Here is a 19,898-nt window from a genome sequence, read left to right as displayed (position 1 = left end):
AAGGTGGCCCAGTCGTTCCCATGTTCTTTTCTAAACACTTAGAAGTTGATGAGAACATTCCTCTCCCTATCCTTTCTTTGTACAAACCCACTGGTTGAAGTTAAATTCATCTGTTATTAATTATTGATACCCTTCATAGAGCCTAGGGAAACAACTTCTAACTAAGGTGGTTTTCAGTAGCACGTATACGGTGTAATATGTCGCATCATAAAAGAAAACAAGAGAAAATTATTTAAGACAACCTTGGAACATTTCAAATGCAAAAATGTAATTGGCATTTCAGTCACGTTGGCCACTTGGTGTTTCGTTTGGGGGACACCCTGCAAGTGTTTCCAACATTCATGAAATTTGTTCCTTATCGAGACAGGGGGAGGTGGCCTCACATTGGCAGCAGGACCAGGATGGAACCTTGAGCATCTGACATGGAGTGTGGCCGCTTCCTCAGCAGCAGGGGCTGGGGCTCCCTACTCTCAAGGGCTGCTGTTAGCAAGAATCAGTGTCTTCCCATCTCCAGGGCTCGTGCCACCACCAACCATCCACTTTATTTTTTGCTCCGTCTGTCCTAAATATCTTTTCCCCATCTCATGATCTTTCCCCATCTCATGCTTTCTGCTTACTCACAGCTCTGCTTACTCTCGACTTCCTCCTCCTTTCTCTATGTCTTTTGGCTTTTAATAACCAGACCAGTTAACCAACCTGCTCTATACTGTGAACTTGGGCTCCTCAGGGAGACGTGGACAGGTTCAGTGACCATCATTCCTGTTGGGCAAAGTTCTTGTGAGGCTCCTATCAAGGGCTCCTGGGCATGCTATAGATGGGTCACCTCCATCCAGCCGCCTGTCATGAGTGGCGAGATAACAGAAGTTAATAAGGGCCACGTGGCCTTGGGTAGAAACCCTCTGGAAAAAGTGGGCTGGCTCAAGAACCAGAAACGAGTCCATTTTAAAAGCAATCGAGTAACTAAATTTGGAATGCAGGAAAGTTCCTTATTTTCTCCAGTGAAATAACAGCCATTCAGATTTTGCTAATTTCTCTATTTTAGTCTACTATTCTCTTTCATGTTTGCTACTTTTTTGAAAAAGTGAAAGCAAAGATCAAAATGCCACAGTATAAATACAAAATCAGTAACCGGGTCCTTTGTTCTAATATTGACTTTTCACCCTTTAAACCCATTTTCTCATTCTATTTTTCATCAGAACTCTGCGGCTCCCAAGTACAAATATAAATGGACAAAGGCCTGGGAATTTTGCTTAGAACTGCAGAAAGGAGTTGAAGTTCACACTTGGACCATATCCAGTTTTCTGCCATCACAAAACTCTATTCAATCCCCCTGCTTAGGAGAAGCAAATTACATAAAGGAACAAAACTTTCCTTTTATCTACTTTTCAATTTATTATGTATAAGTATTTCTGTAAAAAGTTACTTTGGTAGACTTCTAGTGGTCACGTATGTCTCAATTACCTGTACAACTAACTTCACAAATTTTTAAGTTAATAAAAATATAAGCATCGTTTATCCTAAACCTAAATTATTTTAATTCAGAAAAAAAAAAAAAATCACTAAGTTACTCATTTCTCTGTGGGTTGGGTTCCAAAGAGTAAAATCTGTGAGCATGGTGGGGAAAAAAAACTTTGAGAGAGAGAAAAAAAAGTAAATTCTTCAAATAAATAAACGAGCAAGCTGTTTTGTCATTTGAAATATTATCAGTATGTTTGCTGATTCATATCATACAAATATTCATTTCATACTTTTGGAATATGAGAAACACAAAATTCAAGATTATGAAGCGTGTTTACTCTATAAGCAAGAGTACTAAATGTGTCATCAGCAGAGTTTATCAGTTTACAATTGGGAGGGCTTAGGCACCATCAAAGAGGAACTTCTACAAGATAACACAATAAAGCTAAGATCCTAGTCTCAGCAGATTTATATGAGGGCAAAAAAAGGAAGTAACTCACTTTTTCCAACTATGGGAAACAGGAAGAAAGCAATTCTCCTCTATGATAAATGAGCCATTCTGAGCTGGGAAATCAGAGCATCTCCCTGTTTCATGCACTCCGTTTGTGCATTTCCTATTCTTTGCTGCAAGCTGTTTCTTTCATCTTACAAATACAAGAAAATTAAAACTGTACTATTGAGGACATATGAGGAACTTAATCTTGAAAGAGGTGAACTACGATGATGTATTACTATAGCACTCTGATATAAAATCAGAAGGAGACGGAGTTTGCTAAAGCGTAATATTGTTATCATTTAAAGCTAAGTTTATTTGGGGGAAGAAGACACATTCTGAATGACTCACCAAGGTTAGTGCGCTGAGGCCACCACAGACCTTCGAGGCCACTTGACGTGAGTTGTCTCGATAAACCCATACCCAGGGTGTTATCAACGACCCCTGCTCCAAGAAACCAAGGTGAGAACCAACAAGTGGAACCATTTTGTTATATCCTGCATTTATTTAAGCAAACCGAATGTGTAGAGATAGGAAATTAAAGCGTTATAATGTTTTACAAATACAGAAAGAAGACACAGAATAATAATACCCTGGAGAGAGCGCATCTGAGAACGCGGTTCTATCACAGGAGAACACTTGCAGGGACCACCTGGAAGCCAAGGCCGCTGCATCCGTCTGTCATTCTTGTTCTGACATCGTTGACGTCGTTTTAACAGATAAATCAGCGATCTGCTCTTAAACGAATGGTAATACTAATGATTATGGTAGCCGTGAAGGGTTTGTGAGTAACTATCTATACATACATGATGCTAGGCTTAATGTGTTATTTCAATGCCGCTGTACATTACGCAGGGGGAAATAACGTCTTGTTACACAAGTCCTGCGACATCCACTAAAATGTGAACTAGTTTGCATAGGTTAGTCCTTTGGGCAGCACGATGCTCTAGTCCACCAAGGCTTAAAGATTCACAGTGTAGAGGAAAGAAACATGAGTTAAAGCATTTCTACTAAAATATATTTTAATAGCTGGTGTTAACAATTCGCATAACAAAAGCCAGATTATATTAATACCATCGTATTGTTCTGTAAGCCCCCTCATTTTAAAAACATGAAGCGTTTCCTGTAAAACTGTACGCTCTCAAAGTTAGTACAATCTTGCAAATTAATCAGCAGCCACAATCCTACATATTTTGAGGCAAAGAGAAGCCAATCTGCACAATGATTCAATTTGGGGTTTTAATCACAGGTCAAAGACCAACGGTTCCACACCCCTCCTGTAACACACTCGGTGCTGCTTCTAAATGCTCAGCAGTTCGTCGTCTGAACACCGAACTATGAGGCGGTTTTCTCTTTTCCTTTAAAATAAATCATTCTTAACAGCAACTGGGTTACAAAGAAGTATATACTATGCAAATTGAATACCACATATCAAACACAAAAAGCCTACGGGATTCCCATGAAGATACTGAAGTAACATGGACAACTGGGGAGGAGGTCCGCCTTAGGGATCCTTCCAGGCTTGCGGATCAGGGAATGATGGCCACAGAAGCATCGTACAGCGTCTTGATTTTTTTGGATCAGCACTGGTTGGCAGTGCCTGGAAAGAACCCTAATGGGCACGGAATACTTCAGAAAGAGACCTTCATTTTAGCATTCTTAACTTGGTTTACGCAGCTTCTTATTAACTAAAGCTTTCTCACCTCCATGTCGGGTTACCCCAAACAACCGTACTCCAGCCACTTTCAGATTATCAGAAGCAAACAGCTAAGGTATAATGAACTTATGAAGTGAATTTCATCTTATGTAATGAATTCAGCCTCATAACATAACTCTTCTATCTTACAATAGGTATTTTAAATCTCAAGCCTAAAGTTAATGTTTATGCATCTCAACTATATATAAATCCACAAAGAACCTTTCAGAAATAGACGGAAGAAGTCAGTATTTTCTAAACCTCTAGAGGTAAAATACAATCATCTATCACATTTCGTATCTGTCAGGAGCATCTCACTTCCCCACCATAAAAAATACCAATCATATAATAAAATATTACTATAGAATAGGCAGAAGCTTGCTTGCTTGGTTTTCTTTCCAAGACCATAGCGAATAAACAAGTGTAATCATAAAGGCACCTATATATTTTTTATATCTCTGTATTATAATTTTGATATAAACTGTTAATATATCCACTTTATATAGGGAGGTGTTATTAAAGGATCACACCCATTTTCTTTATCTTTTCATTAAAAACATTCTACTGGAGATGGACAAACCTGAAAAAGAGATGCACCTTGAGCTTCCACTGTGTGTTTAGAAAAGTCTGCTTCCCAAATCCCAGAGTGTTGTCTAGCTCAACATGGAGGATAAGGAAAGAAAAGACTGTGGCGAGACTGGAGAAAATGTATCTTCGTCATCCTCATGCAATGAACCTGGTGGCAAGAGAGGGGCTGGTCTAATCGCATCCATATTCGTACAAGGTGCTCCTGGGAATTGTGCTTGCAAATTCCTGTGTGGTGTCTGAGGCGGGGGAGGCCTGAGAAGATGCAGGGACAGCGCGGAGATCTGACAACCAGACAAATATTTCAAAGTGGGCTACACTGCGGATGTGTAAACAATAACAAGAAGACACGAAGACTTTGTCTTGCCACAGGTTAGAAATAGAAAGCTCTCCCAGAGAACGAGAATTAGTAAAAACGCCTACTACAAAAACTTACACCAAAAGCAATATATTCTGTTGCCATGCTCTTCTCAAAAAAGAGATGATCCACGTACAGCTCTGTTTTCGGAACTTTGAAAAGCGTATCAAACTGCCCGTGTGCTTTTATCAGGTTTGAGAACACATTTAGAAAATCAGGTGCATGCTCTCTGTGCTCGGGCATATACACAGTCTTCTTTAACTTGATTTTTAAAAGGATTGTTTTTGAAACCATTCTTGAGCTGTCAGCGTTATATGTAGCATCTGCCCGCTGCCAAATCGAAGGCGAGAGGGGGAGTGTGGAAAGGGGACAAGTTGTCCGAGAATACAGTTTTGAAAATGATGCTGTAAAAATAGCGCTTTGGTTTTATACATCTATTGTTTCCTATATTTCTGCTGAGATGCTTAATATCCTGACAGGCTTTAGTAATGGTGACAACACTATCAAATCATAGCATCAGGAACATGTGCAACTGGTTCTCTCTCAGTCTTTATTGTAAAATAACTGCCCTCTAGTTAAATTCTGATCCGATCTTAATTCCTGAGGGCTGGAAAGCAGAAACATTTTACTATGCAAACATTATGTGAAGCTTAAAATTTTAGGAGAATTATTCCCCAAATAAGTATTGACGTTTACATTCAGTGAATCTGGTTTTGAAATCAGTGGATGAGAAAAACAATGAAACATCAAGCTGTTACTTTATGGTTACTTCCCCGATTATAATCATCATTTCAAATCGGTTTCCTTTGAGCTTCCTATAAATGTGCTATTTATCAAAAATTGTACCCGTCTTACATTTCCTCTGCAAATTTAATCAACAACTACTCTTTTATAATCACAAAAAAGTAGTCTGTCTGGGTGAATCTTAAATATTTACTTAATGGTATAATAAAACTAATAAGCAAGCTTATTGCCCTCAGTTTTAATGCACAGAATTTTTGCAAGAATATTGCAAGTTCCGCTTGTCTTTGCAGGTTTTTGTATAAGACACCAAGATCTATATGGGGTTTAATCAGATGAATCACAACTGGTCATTCAATGACAGAAAATCAGCTAAGCTGGCTATGTGGTAATATGTAAAACCCCCTCAAAAAATCTCTAGTTATTTGCCTGAATTTTTCTCTTTTCAATTTTACATCAGTGTCATGTAGATGCAGCTTGAATGTAATACAGCTTATTTAATTACTCTTTTAGCCCGATCAAAATCAGACTACAGATTTTCAAAATGATGTGCTTACTTTTCAAAGGTGTACATGAATTAACATTTGCCTTTGAACCAATAAACATTTCAGTGAAAGATGTTTTACAGCATATTTTGTTAATTTCTTTGAACATATTATTAAGGCAGAAAGCCCCAAGGCCCATACATTTGATGACATTTTTATAACTTTACTTTTTCAGTTTCATTACAGCTACAGAGTCAGGCCCTACATGGCTGCTACCCTGTTGCAAGTCTCACTAAGGGCATGGTCAGAAAAACACAGAGTTGCTGATGGACCTTCGTCTCTCCAGTGATCTTGACTGTGGACTCCAGGTTAAACTTCACGACATGACGGTCACGGCTGTGAACCCAGCAAGAGCCTGCAGAGTCACTCATTTGGAAATGAAAATGTGACAACGATCTCTTTTTAAATGAACAACCTGTTGGGCCTGTACCTCAAATCTCTGGTGACCTCCCAATCTCACCCCTGGATGTGATTTACAAAATAAAAACCAGAAAGCGGAAAGGAAGTCTTTTCATTAAGCGGTTTTAGTGGCTAGATTCCCATTCCAGAATCTGAATACCATTTTCCCAAATAAGAAACCAGATCACCTGTCTCTGTGTGCGGAGCTGGTAATCTTTTGTTCGCTGGCTTCCCCCAGCACACTTCGTATTCCGACTTTGTAACTGGCTTTTATGAAGTTTTCTTTGCTTTTAAATCAATAGCGGCATTAAGTTAATGAAAGCTGTTCAATAAACACCTAAATCACTTATTTGCTAGAGTATACATCTATTTCCTAAGGTGTAAATCCTTCAAAACTAGAGTGCAATGCGGCAAGAGAATCTCAAGCAACTTTTCAAGTTATGTTTTTCTGATGAGCTGGCAACTAGAGGAAAGGGCTTTTAGATATCGGCCACACTTTTTGTTTTAATAACAGGAACAGGCAGTGCAGCTGCCTATGTTACAGAAGCTTGAACCTACATGACATGCAACAGGGTAAAGGCTATTAGTATCAGGGAAATAATATAGATGACCTTAAAATTTGCCCTTTGTAGAGTAGCTGTGAAGTAATTTGGTCCTGACATTCTAGGCAGTCAAGCATATACTTAGGTCCATAGAATGTAAATGGAGAGTAGGATACACCTCGGTACAAATGAGAAATAAATAGACCGAAGTTGGCCCAAGGAACAAGGAAATTTCTTTGTTCAGTAGAAGTTTCTAGATCCCTAAGGCCACCAGTCAATATAATTTTAACCAAACTGTCATTCTGCCACTGCTTACATTTAATATATTTAGGCAATTTTCACTTGAATTGGAAATTGCCTCGTGACTCAAAAGCTAAATGGTTTTTAAATTATCGGCTGTGTTACTGAATTAAGAGGACTGGCTTCTGGTGATTCCAAAGGGACAGCTAGGAAATTTCATATACTTGTGACATTTAAGGGACAATCAACATCTCTATTAAAGTCTACAAAAATACATTTCCCCGGAAGGGTTCACGATAGCCAATCAAAGGAAAACATTAACACAATTAGCAGCACCAGGTCTCCAGACCTAATTATTTTGTTTATACGAATTACCGAAAATGCTGCTGTTTTCAGCCCAGAAGTCATTCCTTCTTCCTGGTACCTGCGTGTCTAATTGTCAAAGGAAGGATAGATTACCGTAAAATAACTGCCAAGTTGTCTTAAAAGTATCTTCTACCTTTTAAAAAGATTACGTTTAGTGTACATTAGAACAAAGCTCAAAGGGCAAGGAAAAATGATTAATTAACAAACTCAATGTAATTCGCCGGAAGCATCCCGGTTTTCCCAGTTCTCTGCACCGTGCCGTACATCCAGCCGTCGTCGATGGGCTGCACGTTGACGATGTAGTCGCCATCCCTGAAGGAGACTTCATCTTCATCCTGGGCACTGTAATCGTACATGGCTCGGTAGGTCCTCTGAGGAGGGAAAGACGGGGTCACACGGTGGACACCAAGATAGTCACAGCCGCAAATGCGGATCGCAACAAACCAACCCACGCTTAAAGTAACTATCAGGAATCTTCCCAAGCGCATCTATTTCTGGAGTCCTGCAAACCAGAGCGTACTGTCTGTCCTGACTGTGTTCATCTCAAGGTTACTAGTCTGGCAAAAGACGTAATACTGGGGGCCAGAGCAAGCCGCTGAATACAATAGCCAGCCCGTCAAAAAGTAAGCTCTGAAGCAGTAAAGCCACTCCCCCAGCTTCAGATAAACCCAGAGACCTTAGATTATGTAGATTCTCCCCCAGTCCACATTCTTCAGAGAACAAAACCCACCATAGTGGCAGACAGGTCCAAGTCACTGCCAAATCACTACCGTCGGTCCCCTGGCAGAGGTAATGAACTTGACTAAAAATTTTTGTTTCCTCTTAAAAATATTTAAAACAAATAAAAGAAAAAATCCATAATATACTCAACAGGTTTTTGTATCACAGTGATAGAAATCTAGCATATAAATGTCCTGAATATTAAGTACATATAATTAAATCCTTGTTATAATGAGGAAATTTTTTAAATGAGTTTTACTATATTTGTTTTCATTTGAGGCCAAGAGTTTAGCTAATAATATCAGACAATCTCAAAATCAAGTGTATTCATAGACTGAGGAAACTGGCTGAGATGCAAAGAACTTTAGAGTGAATAAAGATACCTTACTACCAGTTATAAAAAAATAAGTAGGTCACAGACGTGTGACGTATAGCCCAGAAAAACAGTCAGTAATATTATAATAACTTTAATATGGTGCATAATCCATAAAAACACCAAATCACTGTGCTGTACACCTGAAACTAATATAATATTGTAAGTCAACTATACTTCAACAAAAATACATTTTAAAAAAGGTATTTTACGAGCTTAGAAGGGCCACCTATTTCTAAGTGCACAGGCAAAGGCCAAGGGACTGTGTCAGGAGCCTGGAGAAGCAATTTCACCATAAGATACCACATTTGACTAAATGACCCGGAACACTGCTTCCAAGCCTTACATTCAGTGAATGAATCAGCACCCCAAGATTTCCAGAGGAGGACTCAAAGACATGCTGGCTGTGTCATTTAGCTCTCAGTGGCCATTTTGATTCACTAGTTAACGTGACCAGGTATTTGTGCTTTTTTTACTGAATGAAGACCATAGTTGACGACTTCCAATCATGAGATAACAATGAGGTTATAGTACTGGTAGAGTCTTTCTATGTTTTACTGTTTGCATGTTTTCTCATCGTGCCTCCCCTTCTCAACGGTTTACCCCTATATGTCTTCCACTTCTTTAGGGAAGCTTGTAAAAATGCAACACATCATCATTTACCCTTTATATTAAAAATGTACCCTATTCAATTCAACTGTACTCTATGTGCATTTACATTCTGGAGATAAAATATGAAGACCAGGGAAGGAGGAACGCTTCAAATGGGCACTTACTAGATTTGGTGAATGCTGCATTGACCTCATGGATGACAAGCTGGTCTGATGCATGTACCCATACCCTTGAGAATGGCTTTGCTGGTAGGCTCCAGGAAGAACAGGTGCTGGACGTTAAACAGACACACACACAAAGAATCCTTAAACCGAGTCTCGAAGTACCCCTCCCAAGCCCTCAGGTGACCCCATGCTCTGCTAGACATTTCTGAAACCAAATGCCATTTTCAGTGTCATGTGAAATTTGAAGAGTGATATTGTAAGTGATCTCTAGAGCAATATAAATGTCAGTAATTAAGGACATATATAGGTAACCAGTTTAACATGCAGTTAAATATGTTAGAAATATTTGTATTACTCTATTGCCGATGCTATGTTAAAACAACACAAATACAAAACAGAAATTTCCCGCAATCCCTTAACAAAATCCTGTTTTCATTTGGCCATGGGATCCTTGTAGGTATTTTCCAAAATAAAAATAAGAAATTTAAAGGAATTTACAACAAGGACCTATTGTATAGCACAGGGAATTATACTCAATGTTTTATAATAACCTATAAGGGAAACTAATCTGAAAAAGAACAGATTTACATATATATGCGTAACTGAATCACTGTGCTGTACACCTGAAACTAACACAGCATTGTAAATCAACTATACTTCAATCAAAAGAAAAGAAATTTAAAGGAATTTAATTGGATTGTCAATGACAGGGTATAAGTGTTTTCACAGGATATTTACTAATGGGTGCTTTCAATATTTTGAGACATACTGTTGAATATTACCTTTACAAAGACGGTAAACATAGCATAGGTTTAGCAACAAATGTTTGTTAAGCCTTAAAAGAACATTTTACTTAGAATATTATGAATTATCCATTTTATTTTTGGCTATAAGTTAGCTGGATAGTGTTATGAAAGCCTGAGGAACGAAACCACTTAAAGAATTTCGTAAACATTATCCTTCTATAATACATAAAAAAAGAGAGTATTCACTTAGCTTGTGCTGTTCTCACCACTAATTAATGACATTCAAAAGACATAGTTCCTGTTTTGAAGAAAACTGAATTCTAGAGAAACCAATACAGAAGCTAGATAAAACCCTACAAAATCAGTAGTGTGTGTTTAAGTATTAGTAACCAGAATCATGGGCTATAAATGAAGGTATTTTAGTAGGCATGCCCTTCGTTGTGGTTTGAATAATTATATGATGCACTAGTAAAACTTCTATGATATATGTGCTATAAAAACCCACAATAGGTTGCCATCTTTGTTCAATCAGGTTGAGTATATAAAGTAATTATCATGGGTTGATTTACTCAGGACAGTTATAATAAAAGAATAAAGCAGATGTAATTCTTGGGTATTATGAATAATTAATATTTTATAAGTGGCACACTCATTCTAATGATATATGAGAACACCAAACTTTAAAGAAGTTTAATCATCAGAAAATTACAAATCATTAATCTGTTCTCCAGATAATAATGATATTAGGTTAAATGGGGATTTTTAAAATAGTTCTTGAATTAATTCATATTACAATGTTGTTACAACTGTGTTTATTTAATGTCTTTTTCGAGAAAGATCTTTACTTGGATTGTAGTATATTATAAAGTGATTAAACATCAAATATGTCAGAAAACAGCACTTTTTAACATTATCAACTCAATTTGAATATTAACATCACTAGATGTCAAGGATGTTGTCATAATTCAGTCATGAAGAAAAAATACGGGAATTCCCATAAATATCTAGACCTACTTAACTAGCTGAGTAAAAGAGCTTTTTCTTGTGTTGGAAGCTGGAAGCAATGACCGTTCATTTATCTACTCCCTTGACTATCGGCAAGCATTTAAGAGACTTCATGGATGCACAGAGCTTACTAGCTTTCCTGTCACTTAGTAAGCTTGCGTGGATGTTAACAATAATCACTGCCCACTGTGCTCAAAGCATGCAGGCGTAAGAGGAGTGACAGAACTAACTGCCCTCCCAGAGCAGTGATGGCCTTGGACATCTGTCCTTTGCCCAATTAAGGAAATGGCTCAGGATACTTGGGGCATTTCCTTAAATACATTATTAGTCAATGACTCCAACTGCATCCCCAGGCCAGCAGTCTTGTACTGGGTTTTATCCACTTAAAGAAGACATTTCTTCATTATTATTTTGATCTATTTGTAAATACTTAAGATGAAATAAGTAACCCTTGACAATTAATAAAAATAAAGAAGTAAACACTTAATCCTTTGTTACACTACTTAACCATGACCTTCAAATTTTGATGTACAGAATCATGCACAACCATCTTAAAATGTTTTGGGGAAAAAAATGATCAGGAAAGGATAATGATGAAAAAACTCTTAAATATGCTATCTCATCAGCTGTAATGCGCTTATGTTTACACAGGTCGTGCATGATAATCCCAGTTTAGCACCCATCAGTACTGACAACTCAAGAACGTCGTTTAACAGTGTTCTCTAGATACAGAACCATAATTCAAAAAGACGCATGCACCCCAACGTTCATTGCAGCACTGTTTACAATAGCCAAGACACGGAAGCAACCTAAATGCCCATCGACAGATGAATGGATAAAGAAGATGTGGTACATATATACAATGGAATATTACTCAGCCATAAAAAAGGAAATAATGCCATTTGCAGCAACATGGGTGGACCTAGAGATTACCATACTAAGTCAAGTCAGTCAGACAGAGAAAGACAAATATCATATGATATCACTTATATGTGGAATCTAAAAAAATGGTACAAATGAACTTATTTACAAAACAGAAATAGGATCACAGATGTAGAAAACAAACTTATGGTACCAAAGGGGAAATGGGGGGGGGCGATAAATTGGGAGATTGGGATTGACATATACACACTACTATATATAAATAGATAACTAATAAGGACCTACTGTATAGCAGAGGGAACTCTAGTCAATATTCTGTAATAACCTATATGGGAAAAGAATCTAAAAAAGAATGGATATATGTATATGTATAACTGATTCACTTTGTTGTGTACCTGAAACTAACGCAACATTGTAAATCAACTATACGCCAATAAAAATTTTTTAAAAAAGAAAAGTGTTCTCTAACTTTGGCTTTTAAAAATGAAAATTCATGCCTACTCAATTGTTCAAATCCGACCTTCAAAAGGAGTCTGCAGCTACTGTCAAATACAGAAGGAGAAGAAGGTATTTATCCTAAACACGTGTGGGCTGGAGCGAGCAGGAGAGTTTAGAATGAGAAACCTTGTCCTTACGGTCTCTCCTCATGCCTTGATTATTTCCATCTCCCTCTCTGTTTACATTATTTAACGCAAGTCTCTTTGGGGTTATCAAACTTGTTATCTACCTTATACCTGGTACAATAGAAGATATTTTAGGAAGCTCCTATTAGGACTATGAAAAATATAACTGAGAGCTCAGAGGAATCAACTTACTAAAAGCAAATCCCTATTTAAAAAGAGGCACAGACATTGCTTTTTCACTGTTGTGCTACATGAATGTTTTTTATGAAACACAGGTGAAACAAGCAAAAGAAAATTTCAGGTAATGGCTTTGGAAATTGGGTTTATTATGGATTTGGGTAAAAGATAGCTATTCCACGTGAGTATGAGACATTGTCCACAAAAATATGGAATTCAATGGGTTTTGCAAAAGCAAGATGTTAGGCTAATTTTGCAACAAACAAGTACTTCTTATGAAAGAGAAAAACACACAGTGCCCTCCTTATTAAACTAGTGGTCAGACAGCATGAGCATTTTTTTTTTCTTTTGGCCGCACAGAGCGGCGTACGGTATCTTAGTTCCCCCTGACCAGGGAATTGAACCCGCATCCCTTGCTGTGGAAGCACGGAGTCTTAACCCATGGGCATTAGTACAGATGGTGGTAGAGGTATGATGGTCTTCCGGCCCAAGAGTCTTGAGGTTGAGCAGTTTCTATTTCAATAGCATAAAAGCCACAAAACAGTAGCTTTCATTATACTAAGGCAACAACAAAACACAAAAGTGTGACTCAACTTTCATTTCACATTGGTAAGATTTATTGACCAGAGGTCTGGAAGATGACTAAAGCTCTGAGGGTTTCAGGCTCTATTTGAAATGTCCTACAGTCTTTATAAAACTGAAATCTCTCTTGTAGTGCACAAAAAATTCTTACATAAACAGCCAACACTAATATTTTCTAATGAAGGCTTATTCTTATGATTGAAGGAGGTAAAATCAAGATAAAGAAAGAAGTAAGTAGACAGGAAGGTCATAAAACAGAAGGTAAAACTGGAGGAAGAAAAATTTTTAGGAGCCTTCAGAAATCTGAAACTGGAAAAATAAGGAAATACATGTAAACATACAAAGACTGGAGTAAATGAACCACAGAAATTCACCCAAATTAAAAGTAGAAAAAGCACCCCCAAAAATGTCCACTCTGGGGAAGGTACCCAGAGTAGATGGGAGAAGAGAAAGAGAATTATGGAAGTGTCCTCCGTGTGCCTGGTGCTTTATGTATTGCCCCTTAATTAACAGAATAACTCTCTAATACAAGTGTCATTCCCACTTTATAGACTACAAATACAGAGGCTGGGAGATTAAGCAGGAAGGCACCAGAACAATCATCTCTGCACAGTGACACCACAATAAAAGTCTCAGGTCATCACAGAAGGAGTGGAAGCTTTGACAGCCTCACAATGACCACAGAGTAATAGTATATGGCCAAACTCCAAATGCAGAACATAAAAATAAAAATGGTGCTTTACTGATGTCTTAGGTCATCCGGGGTGGGCATAAAAAAATACCACAGACTGCGGGGCTTAAACAACTAACATTTATTTCTCACAGTTCTGGAGACTGGGAAGTCCAAGAGTAAAGCTTCAGCAGATTCGGTGTCTGGTGAGAATCTGCTTCCTGATTCACAGAAGGCCATCTTTTTGCTGCGTCCTTACATGGCAGACGGTGAGGGAGCTCTGTGGGGTCTCTTTCATAATGGCACTAAATCCCATTCATGAGGACTCCACCCTCATGACCTAATCACCTACCAAATGCTACATCTCCTAGTACCATCATATTGGGGGTTAGGATTTCAACACATGAATTTGGGCGGGGGAACACAAGCATTAAGTCTATAGCAATTAGCTAACTATAGACACAGAATGAACACAGAAAATAATTTTGGGGTTTTTCTCATAGGCTTACTTTTTTAAAAATCTAGAATAAGGAGAAAATCAGCCCTCGGGAATTTTCCAATGAAGAACACAAGATACAATGAAATCAGAAATATTTTAGCTATTCAGAAATTCTAAAATATTTAGAAATATTTTCTAACACTTGACTATGGTTTTATCAGCTAATGCATGTCAAAGAACTTAATAAGGTTTTTTTTTTTCTAGGACAGAAAAATCTCTATTTAGGCAATCACAGGAAAATTGCTAAACTGAACGAAGACAAAAACATAAAAAAGAAAGTATGAAGATGCTGTTAGTTTTGAAGTAAATATTAAATAATGAGCTAGATCCTAACTAGATCTCATATAGGCCATGAACAAGGTGGTTGAGCTAACTGGTAATAAAATAGGCCCATGATGTGAACCTTTTTGCTCAAATGGCTTTTGCACATGCCATCAAGAGTTCCATGCCAGGGCCTCAAGTCCTCGTGGCCTCTGATTCTCTCCACAAGCTACAGTGGGTACTAAATCCACAACAATTATGCCTAATCCAGCAACAAGATGCTATTTTTTAATCTGAGAGAATTCCTAGCACTATAGAAAATGCTTTTCCGTCCCTGCAGTAAACGGAAACAAGCCAGACTGCCTCTAGGTTTTAGTTGTTGGTTTTAACGATAAGCTGTGAATAGACAACTGCCTGAGAAACAGCCTTGCTACATAATAAACTATGAATAAACAGACTTTAACATAAAAGTGAAACCATCTACCACTGAGTTAAAACCACCAAGTTTTAGAGACAGGCATAGTCATCACTGTGATTTACAACATTGCTCAAACTTTGGAAGCCATATGTGAAAATAAAAGCAATCATTACTATATCATATTTTACATTTTCAGCTCCAGTGTGGGCCATGAACTGTGGGAAGGAAAGGAGGAGAGAGGAGGATTCAGGTACGTGCAGTGAGTTTCAACCCTGGCTGCATATTAAATTCACCTGGGATGTTTTAAAACCATGCTATGTCCAGGTCCCCCAGATTAAATCAGAGTTTCTGGGGTGGGAGTGGGAGGGAGTGGACACTGGCGTTTTATTTTTTAAATCTTCCAAGTGATTCAAATGGGCAGCCACGATGAAGAACAACTAAGCTACTGTTGGTGTCCTTCTTCTCCACCTGACACAAATTTAGAGGCACATGTGACCCTATTTATGCTACTCCCAAACTCCCTCTCTCCCCCTGCAATGGACTAAATGTCTGTATCCTCACAAATTCATATGTTGAAATCCTAACCGCCCCCCCCACAATGTGATGGTCTTTGGAGGTGGGGCCTTTGGGTGATTAGGTCATGAGGGTGGAGCCCTCATGAATGGGATAAGTGTCCTTATGAGAAGAGGCCAGAGAGTTACCTAGCTCTCCTTCCATCATGTGAGGACACAAGGAGAAGATAGCAGTCTGCAACCAAGAAGAGGGCCCTCAGCAGACCCGACCATGCTAGCACCCTCATCTCTGCCTTCCAGCCTCCAGGACTGTGCGAAATAAATATGTGTTGTTTCTAATCCACCCAGTCTATGGTATTCTGTTATAGCAGCTGAACAGGCTAAAGCACACACACACACCATGACTTTTTTCTACTTGTGGAGGAAAATATTTAACCCAGGGCTCAAGAAGCAACCGGGGTTTGTGGGAAGAAAGCTGAGCCACGAGGAAGCTCACCACAGGATAACTGGGCAGGATGGGGGGGGGGGGGGCTAACATTTGACACTCCTGGTGAGGCAAGAGCCACGTGGCACCAGCAACGGGGCGGTGGGGGGGGGGGGACTAATAAAGTCCCCACTTCCAGGTCACCATCTGAGAGGAAAGGGAGACTGGGCAGCCAAGAACCATCTTTGCAATAATAAAGTCTCCCTTTCCTCCCCAGAGAAGACTTGCTTCCTAACCAGGTTGATACAGATAATGTCTCCCTGTTGGGCAGGTTTGCTAGTGGTCCCCTTACACGATTCCGAGTTTCCTAAGCTTAGCACTTCTCAGCTGTGACAAAGATCCACTGTGTGCTCAGCATCTACCTGCACTTGCTCCCATGACCCACCGGCCACGTTCTTCCTTGGAACTCAGGGGGTGGAGGGGCAAGGGGAACTGTGGCCACATGAAGCCCATGCTGCCTGCTGTGTCGTGGGTATAAAGGTTTCTTTGTTTTCTTACCAGCTGGGTTTATGAAGTGTGGTGAGACAGCCCTGCAGCTACACCGCACTTAGGGATTGCTTGATCACTTGATTTAATAGTAGCAATCTGTGATTATATTTTCTTTTGTGTGTGATGTTTTCCTGGAGGTAATCGTTAACCTCTTTTATTATTTGCAGTGTTCTAGGCATTTGGGATACATTTAAAAAAATATCTTTGCAAAATCAAAAATTATCTCTCAAGCCAATACTATATTCCTAACAATTTCTCCTTCTAGACTCCCATGTCATCTTTGTTTTAGTTTTCCAGTCTTTTATGAATTTTATTACTATAAAGTACTGCAAACCTCCTTTAAGAAAATGCAGTACACATGAAGATGTTTAAGCACCTAGGTATGCGCTTCTGTGAACCTTAACGGGGGAAAGATGTAACATAGGATTCCCAAGGAATACAAAATATGAATACGATAAAACTTGAATAATATAAATGAAATGCTTACAGCTAGGAGGACTAACTCAGTTTGCTTGGAACTTTCTCGGGTTTCACACTGAAGGTTCTGCTTCCCAGGAACCTCCTTAGTCTCGGGCAAATTGGCACGGTCGGTCCCTCTCCTTATGCCGTGCAGGGCCCTGTGCCTAGAGTGTCACATGTGTGAGCTGGTGGAATTGTCGCCCTTTGACAGATGGTAAATGCCCATTTCACAGACAGAGAGTCTGAAGGTTAGCAAGATTCATAACTTGGTCAAAAATATCAGAGCTATGAGGAGCTAGTATTTAAATGCCAACAGCCTGACTCCAGAAACCAAACTCTGGGCTGTAGCACAGCAAAATGATCATGGAAGAAATGACAAGACAGCATGAGGTTAATTTACAAACAAGCATTGTGAATCCAGAAATGTGGAAGAGCGCTATGGTCTGGAGAGGAGCTTCTAGGAGTGGGGAGGACCCGACCTGAAGTCGGAAGAGTCAGCATCAACCATGCACTCCTGCCAGTGGGGCAGAAAGGAGTTAGAGGGAGGGAAAGAAGAAAGAAAGAGGTTTAATGGGGAGATATGCAAAGCAGGCTTCTTATGCTCACAGGGGCAACTCTAGTTGTCACTGACTTTTCTGTGGTAAACTCGGGGGTACAAACCCCACAAAAAGTTTCTGTGTCTGTGGTTGATGAGGTGTGCCAGGACATCCCTGGAAGGAATTATAGTGAGAACAATTCATTCACTTTTGGAAAAGCAAGCTCAAATCACAGACAGTAGCATCACTTCTGAAGCAACGGCTTTTAGATTTCTTCCAAGGGTCATTTTGGCATCTGATAAATCTCTGGAGTGTGTGTGTGTGTGTGTGTCCGCACACGTGTTTAACCTTTGCTTCTTCTTCCCATTGCCAATACTATCCTACGTTACCTAGGGCGCTTGTCATTCAGTCACCTCATCCTGCATGAATAATTTCAGGTCTATGTTCAAATCACGTCTCCTAGTATGAATCAACCACTTTCCCCCTGAGCAGCAAAGACCCCCATCATGACACCACCGAACAATTTTCAAGGTCATTCTGTAGAAACTGCCTGAAAAATGTCACTCTCTTGAGTCATCAGCAGCATAGTGACAAGCTCTACTCCCACAGACATTCCAAGAATCTAGCGAAAATACAATTAAGTCCAGGAAACTATTTAACTATTTTCTTCCCTAAACTTAAATGATAGACTTATAATGTTGCTTCAATCAAATATAAGTTGGCTATTTAAAGATTCCTAATTACCTGTTAACCGCAAAAGGAAACATATATAGGTTATGTACTTTTTAGAACCATGCATACATACATTACATTTCACCATTTCATTTATATATTTGGCTTAGTTGTCTCAAGCAAGAACTTCTAAAATATTGTTTTGGGACTCTGCAATTCCTAAATGTTGAAAAAGACACAAAGTTAGTTATATTTTAAATTATCTTCCAGTTACACTTAATTACTCTCGAAAGCCCAGAAAAGCAGTACGTTTTGATTTCAAAGCTGTTTTTTCTCTAGAAAACGTAAGTCTGTGGATGTTCTCTGACAGAACCGAGCTAAGACGTAATGTGGTTTGAATAGAAATAGAGCACTTTGGATTGAAGAATGCCTGCTACTTTGCTTCAGAATAATCTAGCCAATTTACTCCTACATTTAGATTTGAATTTCAACTTGTGTAGTTTTTTTCTCAGATTTATTTCTAATTTTTAGCTATCAAAGCCAGAATAAACTCCCCAACTTGTAACCGTAACCCAACCGTAAATACGAGCAGGTCTGTCACTGATGGAAAAGGAAATAATTTCTGCCCCAGATTAGAGAGTCTTTAATAATATTCTCATGGCACAAAATCCATATGGCATGTATCTGTGTCTACAGGCATACGTACACGATCCCTCAAAACAAGTCAGAAGGGCTTCCCTGGTGGCGCAGTGGTTGAGAGTCCGCCTGCCGATGCAGGGGACGCGGGTTCGTGCCCCGGCCCGGGAAGATCCCACATGCCGCGGAGCGGCTGGGCCCGTGAGCCATGGCCGCTGAGCCTGCGCGTCCGGAGCCTGTGCTCTGCAACGGGAGAGGCCACAGCAGTGAGAGGCCCGCGTACCGCAAAAAAAAAAACAAGTCAAAAAAGAAAATAAAGTAATGTACAGTGTGGATATGTATGTGGTTTCCTGACAAGAACTATATAATTTGGGGCAGTTCTCTGATAAGATGAAAGCAATAGGATAGCAGGTAGATGGGGACGCTGTTTCCATTTAGGTAAGCCATACCACCGAGACTAGCTTTTACACACAAATTATGCCATGACTGAAAAGTCAGCTCATAGCAAATCCCAATTTTCCCCAGTGACCACTACTGCTGATATTGTGTAAATCAATCTTGTACAGCAAGATTCATCATCATTCAAGTACAGTGAAAGAAAATCTCATTACACTATTGAAGAGGTAACTCCGTAAACACTTGTTGGATCGATATACATAATATATTCTCAAAGACTTAAAACTGGACTATGCATTTAGTTTATTCTCGCACTAATCAATTCAGATACTGACCCTTAAGGAATACCATCAATCCACAAGGAGTTCTTGAATAGTTTTACATTAGACTCCCCTAGCGATAACCCACACTAAGTATCGCATCTAGACATGTCTCAGTATTGATTACGTTTGTGAATGAGCAGGTATATTTTCTTCAACCAATGAACATTTATGAAACTGACTCAATGTGTTCCTGACATGATTTGAAGATAGGGAAATGTGGGGAAATGAGTGTTAAA

The 19,898-nt window shown here is 39.1% G+C and overlaps 1 protein-coding gene across 2 annotated transcripts in view; it reads right to left on the bottom strand.

Annotated features, from left to right (window-relative positions):
• Nucleotides 1-2,432: 2,432 nt before the first annotated feature.
• Nucleotides 2,433-19,898, bottom strand: part of NEBL (nebulette) — a 340,919-nt gene continuing 323,453 nt past the window's right edge. For both annotated transcript variants that reach the window (XM_032623434.1, XM_032623435.1), the window contains 2 exons: nucleotides 9,293-9,399; nucleotides 2,433-7,794 (listed from right to left, as the gene is read on the bottom strand). In XM_032623434.1, coding sequence (XP_032479325.1) covers nucleotides 7,618-7,794; nucleotides 9,293-9,399 — 284 coding nt within the window. In that variant the 3' untranslated portion in view covers nucleotides 2,433-7,617. The remainder of the gene's footprint in view (nucleotides 7,795-9,292; nucleotides 9,400-19,898) is intronic.

The sequence above is a fragment of the Phocoena sinus genome, chromosome 2 (assembly GCF_008692025.1).
Source record: "Phocoena sinus isolate mPhoSin1 chromosome 2, mPhoSin1.pri, whole genome shotgun sequence".
In the NCBI taxonomy this organism is placed as follows: Eukaryota; Metazoa; Chordata; class Mammalia; order Artiodactyla; family Phocoenidae; genus Phocoena; species Phocoena sinus.
The sequence above is the reverse complement of the archived record's forward strand: the minus strand, read 5'-3'. Positions and strand labels throughout refer to the sequence as shown.